Source organism: Seriola dumerili, unplaced genomic scaffold, assembly GCF_002260705.1.
Source record: "Seriola dumerili isolate Sdu_G_001 unplaced genomic scaffold, Sdu_1.0 BDQW01000068.1, whole genome shotgun sequence".
Taxonomy (NCBI): domain Eukaryota; kingdom Metazoa; phylum Chordata; class Actinopteri; order Carangiformes; family Carangidae; genus Seriola; species Seriola dumerili.
The window spans coordinates 15,210,811-15,221,875 of record NW_019174323.1 but is presented as its reverse complement, the minus strand read 5'-3'; the positions used below and the strand labels follow the sequence as shown (position 1 = coordinate 15,221,875).

The following is an 11,065-nucleotide window of genomic DNA, read 5'->3' as shown; positions in this document are numbered from 1 at the left end:
TTTTCTTGTATGGTTTGTTGTGTAGAATAAACCATTAGTGAAGCGAGGGGCTTAGCTAGGGTTCTCTGATCAAAGTGGCCCACTGGATGTTCAGCTAATGTCTTTTAACACAAAACTTTATTTTTGAATAACTTGAGAAGAAAATGTGACAAGCATCCAGACTCCTCAGTTGTTCCTCAGCAGTTCATGATAACAAATATAGCACTCTGCATGTTGTGCTCCTTAAGATTGGTTGTTGATCCTTACTGTCAGTGTTAAAACAGCAGATGGCGCTGTAGTGTAAGTTAAAGCTCAGTTTGTGGGAACAGCACAATATGAAAGCATCCCGAGTGTTTGAGTTTACAGGGAGGTAAAATAAAAGGAGAAATAAATCATTTTAAATTTCATATATGCCTTGTATGAATGTGTTTTTAACAATAAATTTCCTTGTCTTCTTAGCTCAAGTTATTTTGCTTTTCACCACATCATCCATCTTCCTCCTCTCAGTTTGACACATATTCAGGCAGGTGTCACACAGGCAGCTCTCTGTGACCAGGTAAAGCCTCTCTGTTGTCATTATTAACCCGTGGCTGGGTGTCAGCTCGGTGAGGATGGGGTTCCTGTCCAGGTTGACCTTCTCCAGTTTGTTCATCCTCGAGAGGCAGGGGGGGATGCGGGTGAATCGGTTGTCCGAGAGGCCGATGTGGCGGAGCTCCTTCAAGGCTCCGATGGAGGACGGGAGATCCTCCAGCAGGTTGAGACCCAGATTCAGTGTGTGGAGTTTCTTCAGCAGGCCCAGCTCGCTGGGGACGCTTGTCAGACGGTTGTTGCACAGGTTCAAAACCAGCAGGTTCTGGAGATGGACGATAGTCACAGGGAGCGCCTCCAGCTACGATACACAGGGACACATTCTGTAGTGAACAACAAAACCATTTCCTGGATTTTTTTTCTTTATTCTTTTTTCTCTTCATGCTCTTTTGTTTTAATGTATTGTAATGTGCAGATTTATACAGAAATTGCTCTGTAGCCAATTACTTATCCACTATAAAAGGCCCCATGAAACTCAGGGGCCCAGAGCCGGAAAGCACAAATATAAACAGAAATGTCAGGGGCCTTAAAATGGTATTAGCATTATTAGATCATTTTAAGGCCATGTCTTACAGAGGAGCCTAGATTTAAAATCTAGTTTTCAAGCCTTCATTATTTCACTTTATCTTCTTTTTCTGTGGCACATCTTTCTAAATGCATTCATCAAATATCCACAAACTAATCCAAAAACTAAAAAATAAAGTTATTTTGACTACAGCAATTTAGTATTGCATTTTTGTAATTACAATTGATGCAGCAGTGTCACAGAGATCCTGACTTTTAATCGGGAGTGTAGAGTGTCGACACCTCCCACAATGCAACTTAACACCTTCTTTGCCGTGTAAACACTCATGTCTTCCAGACTCACAATCTCAGTGGGCGATGGAGGCTTTTGGTTTTAAATTTCAAGTCTCCCAGGCCCAAGTCGAGGGGAGAGCCTCAGAAGATTTTAAACAACAGACCCGGTTAGACTCCACATGACAAGTAAACTGACCTTTATGTGTAAAACTTGCTGCACTGTCTCTTTAAGTAAAACCCTGGTTTAGTTTTTAATAGAATAAGTCACAGTTTTGACAGTATTTGGGGTCAAGTGATAGAATCAAAGAAATCAAAGGTGCCTTTTGAAGCGTCTTTTCTTCAGCTTCCTGTCATACTCACGTAGTTACTGTGCAGATCCAAAACACTCATGTTGATGAATTTATCAATAAAATCTGGAATCTTTCTGATCAGGTTCCTGCTCAGGTCCAGTTCATCGATCTCCCACAGCTTCTGGATGCACTTAGGCACCGTGGCGAACTCCTTGAAACTGAGGTCCAGACGCCGTTTACCATCCAGCGTCAGCCCCATGTAGTTCTGAGCCATTTTCAAGGTGATTGTCTTCCCGGTAGACTTTTTGCCTTTCTTTCCTTTGGCCATGCTGCTGCAGGGAGACAGAGGATATAGTGGACAGTGACGGGGTCTGTGGTTAACGTGGAGTTGACAGTTGAACTGGTCTGCAAGATTATGTTTCCCAACACAGTCCAGCAGCTGTAACAGTAGACCGAGTTTTACCTTTCTCCTCAGATAAAATACGCATAACATTATCACTCATTGTTTCATGACAAAGCAAATTCACTACAGGGGCTTTACTCTGGTGTATGTCCAATGAGTGTATTGTTTAAGAACAGTACTATGGCAGTTCAAGTGTAGTGTCAGTCAGAAGTGAATAATTGTTTGTTTTTAACATATTAGTTTAGTTTTCTTACAAAGAAATTAAGAATCAAGAAACTCTTATTCCTCACCAGCATTAATAAATCCACAAAACCAGTTCAAGAAAAAGACAAAAAGAATTAAGACTCCAAGTTCTCTACATCAAGATTCCCCTGAAGAGAGTTGTAAATAGAAACATGAGACTTGTCGACAAGGAAGCAGGTGACATGTTGCCTGGAATCCTGCAGTTTTGGTCTGGACTCACTTGACCGGAAATGACATTTGTTTTCATTTGTTTCTAGGCAACTGTTGTCTGGTCTGAGTGTACTTTGTGGCAGGGAGCAGCGATAGCAGGACTGGTGGCTGCATTTGGAAGCCATTTTAAAAAATTACAGTAACCATTTCTAGGATCTTTCTCTTTTCAATAAAAGTGATAGGGGAGGGTGTCGGTGTTGCTCAATGATCGTATAAGGCAGTGGAGGATGTGATTTTCCTCAACAGCCTCAGGGTTGCCAGGTCTCTAAATAAAGCAGTGAGACCCTGTCATCCCATATAAGTCTGGCTCACAGTGGAAAGTCTCAGAAGAAAGTTCAAAGGTCCTCAGAAAAGCTGATAAGAACCAAAAAAAGAGAGAAAATATTAGATCCTGGTTCTTCTTTCTTTTTAATATAACTTTCTGCACTGAAATGGCCAAATTAAATTGATTTTATTATCACAAAACATTAGCTATTACAGTTTCAGTCCAAGAGCAAGTGATTTCGTACCTCTGTATCACTCAACTTTACATATTACTTTACACAGGGCTTTTCCAGTTATGATTACTTAATGGAAAACTATTACTAATACTGCAGTCTGCATAACAGGGTGTTAATTGTCAGTGAACTTATGGTTTATAAATAAGACATTTCATGCAATAAATCACTTTTCTGCAGGATTATCTCTTGACAGAATTTTGTGTCAAGTATCAGTATCGGTATAATTTGCTCATTAAAAATAAATGCTTGTAAGAAACACATTATACATTAATTGGTTGTTTTTTTTTTTCCTCACAAAATTATCCCCAAAAATGTTTCCTAGTTGGCATTTAAAAAGTGAGCTGAAGCTCCTTGCTTTCATTCATTTAATCCGATTTCAGAATGGATTTCTGGATACTTGTTTATGTTGATAAAAACGGTAGTAAACAAACAAACAAAAAAAAAGGCGGAATCAGTCATTTGGAAACATGCAGAAGCCCTTTAATTCAATTTCAAGAAGAAACAAATATTTTTTGCAAAAAAAAAAGAAAAAAAAAAGTTGTGTCTAAAAATGTTGTTTTTGAAATGCAAATTGAAAATATGTATAAAAATCATATACTAATTAGAAATATAATTAAAGTTCACAGCACACCGACCTTGACACACATAAGACAGAGATTTCACCTTTGCCTTTTAATTTCGACTCCAGTGTTTGTAAATAGTTTCCAGTCTGACCCATTTCTCAAGCTTTAATTTGATACAACAGTCACACGGCTGCAATGATATCTTGTATATACACACACACACACACACACACACACACACACACAGACTTCTGTCAGCAGTAAGTATAATGTATCACGTACTGTAGTCTCACCTCAGATATTACTCAGCTTTGACCTGACTAAATTTAGCCTCACAGTGACTCCTAGCTGTCAGTAGGTGGTGCTGTCTCTGTGGAAATCACAGTATCGTGTCACACCATCGGTGCAGTTCACAGTCAGACATCACTACACAGGCTGCAGGGTGAAACAGTCAGATTTCTTACTGCTGTTTAGGAAAATTTGAAACCCATTTTGTGAATTTTAAATGAGTAGATGAATATTTAATGTAAAACAGTCCTGGAAGTAAAGAGGCAATGGTAATAGTTGGATAAGTTCTTCCAGGGTTACCAGGAAGTGGCATGAGGTGTATGATGTTGTGATAGGCTAATAACCAGACAAAAGAACTAAAAAAGAGTTCTTTGAGTTACACAATTACTGAAAGTCATTTTATTTACTTATTAAAAAGGTGACAAAATCGGAGTTAAAGCAAAAACAAATGATAAATGCAAGTATTTCAGTCATAAGGTGTTTGTTAGAACCAACTTTGTAACTATTTCTTACCTCCAAAATATCAGAAATGGCCATAAGATGAGAGGCAGAGTGATTCCATTAACCTATCAACTAGTTTGGGAGCGGGTGTTGCTGACTGTTGCTTGACAAGGGCTTCAGCCATCGTTGCGTTTACAAGTCAAGAGGTTATAATACGTCTTCTGAGCAGTGCTACATCTTCAGGGGGGGATTAGATGCTAAAGTGAGTCGCTATCGGAGAGTGACAAGACAGGCCGGGGCTAGCTGGTTAGCATGCTAACTTCAGCAAAAGAAAAGACGTGATGGAGACTAGAGAGAGTTAGAGAGTTAACATTGGTGTTGCTTTCCACTGCTGGAGACGGCTCTTGGTGAGTAAAGGAATGAAGTTTGATGCTGAACTCGCAATGTTTCCTCTAGACTGGTAAGTAAACAGCTGTTAATGCTAATGCTCTTTATGTAGCAGTAGCAAAACTTACAGTTGGCCTTTTTTTCATGGTTGACTTTTTAACATGTCGCAGAGCAGGAAAAGCACAGATGCAAAAGACTTAAAAACAAGAGAGAGAGAGAAAAAAAAGACAACAGCCTACTTTGTGTGGTTTTGTTATGTTTTAAACTTTAACCACAGAATTGCATCTCTTGTGATGCCAAGTCGGTTAGAATACTTTGCTTAAAAGCCTGATTCTCAAAGTGAATGCAGCACAGTACCTGATGAATTGGAAATCTTGACCATGGTTCTCATTATAAAAGTTTAACAAATTGTTCAAACATGGTTATTATTTTTAGGTCTGCATGCACTAATCTACAATAAGATCATTTATGGAACCACATGAAGAAGGGACTTTTGGTGTGCATGTAAACACCAACTTGAATCATGGCAGTAAATATAATCATGCTCCAGACAGGAGACAATCTGCTTGGGTCAGGAGTTAGATTCCACCGTGGCTGTCAGAGCAAAAGCAGCCATGGTGATGTAGAGTGTGGAAAAAGTGGCCACAGATGCCATATTTATTTTGTAATGGTGAACTACAGACAAACCCAAACCCCTTTTACTTCCTCCGTTATTGCCCCAGTCTTCCTGCCCTTTCTTGGTCATTTATTTCTCCTGAAACAGCAGGCGACAGTATAATATGGTCTGTTAGCCTGAGTCATTTCCCTCTGCAGTGTGATATACAGGTCGGGAGAAATACAGGTCACACCGGAGGAAATGGTGCTGACCTAATTGAGTGAGGTACTGCACGCAGCAGTTCAGATTACGTCTAATGATAAGAAGTGTGTGTGTGTGTGTGTGTGTGTGTGTGTGTGTGTGTGTGTGTGTGTGTGTGTGTGTGTGTGTGTTTCTGAATATGCATGTACAAGCATTTGTGAGCTTGACAGAGACTGAGAGAAATAGAGAAGCAAAGAAAGAAAATAAAAAGGAAGAAAATGAAATTTATTTCAAAAAGTTTATGTTGGACTGATTATTGAGTATTTTAGCCTCAGTAAATGCCTCATAACTTTTAAAATCTTGCACCACACCTAATCTATACATTTAATAAAATTGTTTTATTCCTTATGTTTGTTGTGATTTTCATTTGCCCTTAATAATTTTCCTTTTTGGCAATTCCAGTCCCTGCTATTTAACATATTTTATGTATATATATATAGGTCTCTGCATTATCAGTAACGAGCCTGTGTCCTTGTATCCATTTAACAAACATCTAAGGTTTAGAAGTCGTATATCCTGGGATGTGATTCCCCCGGTGGCATTTTTTGGCCCCTTTTACTGCATCCTAATGACAGACAGGCTGATGAGGGAATCAAACATACAGGGACAGAAATAGTAGCAGATAATCAAAGAGATGTAGAAATAATAATGCGTCATCATCCTTCATCCATCAATTTACTAACCTGCCAGGGAGGATTTCCTTTCTTTCATTACTCATTTCCTTCCTTCCTGTCTTCTTACCCAGCTGCACGACAACCTGGTTACCGGCATGGTTTTATATACCAACATATCATCCATGTGTCTTGTAATACGTCTTAGTACTCATACATTCATAATGAATGTCTCTAAAGTTTTCTGCTCAAACTGCTGAGTTGTGTCTGTTTCCTTTTAACCAGTTCATGAAGTCAGCTTTGATTTAAAAAAAAAACAAAAAAAAAAACCTCAAATGCCTAAAAAATATGGTTAAAAACTTAAACATGGCACATTGACCGAGGTTGGAGACACTTTATCTTTATTACCTGGAATGGATTGAAACAACTTCAAAGACACCATCCACCATCTTTGCTGTAAACTCAACATGTGGACCTGGATGAACTGGATTACTGACGTTGGTAACAGTGAATAAGAAATTTATTTTTTTTACATCCGCTGCAGATATGCCCTCAAGCGAGACACTTGATTTGAATTTCTAAAAAACTTGATAGAAACCACAATTCACACCAGAATGCTTAAAACAGTTATTCCTACCTGTTACGACTGCAGCCATATTGTCTTTTAGGTTCTATTTTGTTGTTGTTGTTCTTTTGGTCACGACGTGTGATTGAGTGTGAGTATGCATTTACATATAGATGTTCAAAAGGATGAGGAGGTGATTGGTGGACTATATCGGATCCTGCAGCTGATTGGCTCCTTGTGGGATGATTCGTCGATTATAAGATGGTGCGGCCGTGCTGCGACGGGAACGCTCCTCTCCTTCCTGTCCCAACCAGCCACACTAGTGTTTTGCGTCCCAGTAACTTATGCCATTCTTATTGTTTCATTTGTTCGAGAGAGAGTTGGTCGGGGTGGACTGCCATTTTCCTTTGATCCCAATTTTCTCCTGTATTTGTTAGTAAGGGAGGTTAGTTATAGTGCTTGAGTTTTGTTTATATTTGGATAGGTTACCTTGGTGTGTTATTCTCTGTGTCCACCCTGAGGCTAGAATCTCGCTGTTGTTTGGAAAAACACATTGTAAATAAATGCAACAGTTGGTAACTACCAGCACAGTGTTTTGGTGGCTGCTTTGGACTTGGAGAAGATGGGGTTAATCTTGTATTGTGCCTCGTTCACCCCTCAGACAGGACATAACACATGATCACATGGTGGTGAATTGTTACTGGACACTTCTTAGTTTTGCTCTGGGGTCATGGTTTCACTTCCCTTTTAAAACTGCTTTGCAAGGTCAGTTTTTGATTGGCAAAGGGAAACGCTTCCACAAAAGACAGAGGAAACTAAAACAAGTTTGCAGCTGCAGAGTTGCTTCTGTGCAGCTGCACAATAGCCAAACATAAAAGACTGTGTGCGTGGCTCCCAGGTGTTAATATACTGTATGCTCCTGTGAGAAATGTAAAGGAATTTCAAAAGTGGATCATCTTTTTCACGCTCAGTCAACCTTTACAGGATACCGGCAGTTTTAAAAGAAACATAAATTCAGGCAGTAGGAAGCATCTTTATCCCTCTCAGGAACAGACACATGGGACGAACCACAGCGCTGAGTGCAGGCTCCAACATTTGTCACGGGGATTTTGTGATTCTTCCTTTCCAGTGTGCCTCTGCATGATCTGTCTTCTTTATGTACTATTGTTTGTGTGTACTAGGCTGAAGCTGCTTTTGTGCAGGGATGAGTGAGAGCATGTTGGATATGTTTAGGAAAGCTGGCACCGTGGGGGCAGAGGCATCTGTGTGTTTGTCTGAGCTTTGAATGGATGTGGCTTTCCTTTCCTCTAACTATGTGACTGTCGTGTTGTCTTTGCTACATGGGGCTGGGAGTTCAAAGAGCTCCTTTTCTCTTTGTCTACATTTTATTCAGGAAACATTGACTTGACAAAATATTCACTTTGCATTTGAGAAAGTGGTTTTGAGTAAGTCAATCATGTGGTATTTGTCTGCATATCATGAATGTATTGACTGGTTTTGTTGGCACTGTTTATAGAGAAATGGCTGTTTCAGAGTCTCAATTATAAGACATAAAGCGATCAGTCATTACTTCCTAATCCTTTCCTCTAGCTTGCCTCAGGAAATGCTTTAAGGAAACTGTGTAAACACTAAAAACACATTTCTATCCATATACACATACTTGTTTTTGCAATTCCCATTATATTAGCTAGTAGGTGGTTAATGTGCCGTGTTCCTCATATTTTAGTGATCATCATCACTTCCTCTCGGGGGAAGTGCCTCTGTAACATCAAAGCTCTTTGTGTTTGTTGGTTAGTTCATTCACATAACTTTTTGCTGTAAGCACTGCCATAGAAATCACAGCAGTGTGAGTCATCTCTAAGTTTCACTCTTCATCTACGTAGCAAGAGATTGTTTGGTGGTTTTCCACTGTAAACTCTAACGGCCCCTTTCACTGTGCGATCACAGCAGGTTCATTACATTGTTGATATTAGAGAAATCTGTCTGGTCTAGTCTGGTTATAAACTTGTCATTTTGTCCTAAATTCCTAACACTCTCAGAATTGGTTGACAAAGCTCTAAACTGGCACTGATAGTTGCTCTCAAAGTGTGGACCATTGTTTTGGATTGGCAGTCAAAGATTTCACATTGTTAGCATCACACTGGTTCCATCAACAAAAAGCCGGTGGGATTGTGACGTTGGGTTTTGGATTACTGCAGAAAATTTGCTCTGTGACAAACAAAAGTTTATGATACAGGATAATCTTCACAAATGAAGATCACTTTTATGATTTTGAAGCCTCAATACAATCGCCAGCTTGTGTGTGAGCTTGTATGAACCACTAGACTGCAGGACGAGGGAGCCAGAAGAGCTAAAATGCCAACTAATGTCTGGGTTTCAGGCCTCACTCCTGCAGCACTCTTTAGTCAAGGGGGAAACCTCATTCTGACTTCATTGCCTTCATCATTGAAAACCCCCACCGCTGTCTTCACCGACTGTTAACAATCTAGAAAGGCATTGTAGTATGATGTCACCATTTTCGCGGAGACCAGAGGGGTGACAGGCAGCCAGCCGGTGAGCCCGAGACTGTTCCTCATTAGTTCTGCTTGGCCTGGAGTTCCACACAACAGCAGAGTGAATCAAGGCACTGAGACATGACAGTCACGCTTGCTGCAGACTAATAAATCCTGTCATGAAATGCCTCATCAGTTACTGCTTGTCTGTCAAACACATGCAAGTGCGAGACGAAGATGAAAAAGTTGTTGGGTTCAAAACAAGAGCCAGGCTGTTGGAATTTGCAGTTTAAGCTGTGACGAGCCGCTTTGTTTTTATCTACCTATCTTTTTGCATTTCAGCTGCATTACAACTTCTGCCAGTTTGTCTTTTTTAACATCAGAAATGCCTCTTTTTTTTTTTTAGATACTAAATGCCAAAAGCTTTGAAAATGGGAGATATTAACATTTAACAGACCTGCGAAGGAGTAAACCACCTTCCCTTCCCATTCTCAGAGCCAGCGTGTCTATTAGCCTGCAGTAACAGAGGGTGCTGAGAAATCCCACTATTTTTTCTGATGTTTTCTTTCCTCGTCATCCTCTAGGAACTTGAAAAACAAGCAGTCTCCCTCCGAATTTATGACTGGACTAAAACAGTCTGTATTTTTAAACTCACTGGACAATGAGAAAATTGGGTTAACCAAAGTAAATAGTTGCACAGACCAGTTGATTGCTTCTTTTGAAGCAGTTTCTCAACAGAAGACTTCAGGACACTTCACTGTGTTTTACGAGAAACCAAACAGATGGAAGCCCCGTTGGGGTTGGAGGCCAGTAGGCAGTGTCCCAATGGGCCCGTGACCTTAGTAGTACTGTATACTTACACAGGGGATCACAGAGGACGATGTCAGTCTTCAAACATGGTCTGACCATTCAACGTTGGACATTCAATACAAGGGCATATAGCTCGGTGCCTTACTGTAATCCCTACTTCTTGTGATTTCCGCTCGCCGAAGTCTCTCATTATGTTCCTTTCTGCCCCCAAGGCCAGTGTAGCTATGCATTACTGCAACCGCACAGGATATGTTGGTTGTAGACTGTGTTTACTATGCATTGTGTGTCTATGGACTGACATGATGGCATGCATGGGACGGAACAAGCGCGGACACACTCAAGGGTTTCATCTTTAACAATAGGTTTTGTTTGGCTGTTTTACTGGTGACATCAAATGTTTCTTTTTAAGGGAGCTAATGCAGGCAACTAGGTCCAATTTACCCCTCACCTCAGAGTCTATCTGCCTTTCTTTCCCCACACGAAGATAGAATTTCTCCTTTTTAATCCATTTTTTTTCCTCCTTTCACCTCCTTCAACTTCCTTTTCAACAATCCCACCCGCTTAAATAATTCGAATTTTCTTTACCTTACTTATTATATTTTATTGCTATTGGACCACTTCCCTCTAAACCAAGTTCTCCACTGACCTGTGAGTTTTTTTTTTATCAACTTCATGTGTTTTCTTTGTGGGTGAGACCGTTTTATAAAAACCTCTGGGGTTCGTTTTGTCTTACGCTGTGAGCGTCCTCTCTCTTTTCCTTTCAGAAAATAATTTGGAGGTTCCAAGTAAACTAAACCTAACATTTAGATCGCCCCCTCTCTCATTACAGCGCCTCCACCGCCACGAGAGTAGCTGACACCCATCCAGGCTCATGGATGCACCCCTCTCACATCGACTCTTTATGTCAATATGGAGGTGGGAGATCTGAGTTTAAGTCTGATGACGAACAGTCAGTGCACATATGTGGAGGCTTGAGGATCACAGTTTTGTGGGATCTTTTTCTGTTGAGTGAAAATATGATTTAATCTATCAGATCAGTCA

At 40.2% G+C, this 11,065-nt stretch overlaps 1 protein-coding gene across 2 annotated transcripts; it reads right to left on the bottom strand.

Moving 5' to 3' along the window:
* Positions 1 to 345: 345 nt before the first annotated feature.
* On the bottom strand, positions 346 to 2,498 carry LOC111220252 (leucine-rich repeat-containing protein 18-like). Of its 2 annotated transcripts, none has more exons than XM_022743277.1 (3): positions 2,349 to 2,498; positions 1,726 to 2,094; positions 346 to 868 (listed from the first exon to the last, which is right to left on the bottom strand). In XM_022743277.1, the coding sequence occupies exons 1-3, from the start codon at positions 2,352 to 2,354 to the stop codon at positions 440 to 442; spliced, it is 804 nt and encodes a 267-aa protein (XP_022598998.1). In that variant the 5' UTR covers positions 2,355 to 2,498; the 3' UTR covers positions 346 to 439. The 2 variants fall into 2 exon arrangements, with proteins under 2 accessions (XP_022598998.1, XP_022598999.1); XM_022743278.1 differs by having other exon boundaries at positions 1,726 to 1,987.
* Positions 2,499 to 11,065: the final 8,567 nt, after the last annotated feature.

Coding starts and splice junctions, on each gene's coding strand:
- LOC111220252 (XM_022743277.1), bottom strand. Junction 869..1,725: donor TGGATCTGCACAGTAACTAC/GTGAGTATGACA, acceptor TGTGTATCGTAG/CTGGAGGCGCTCCCTGTGAC.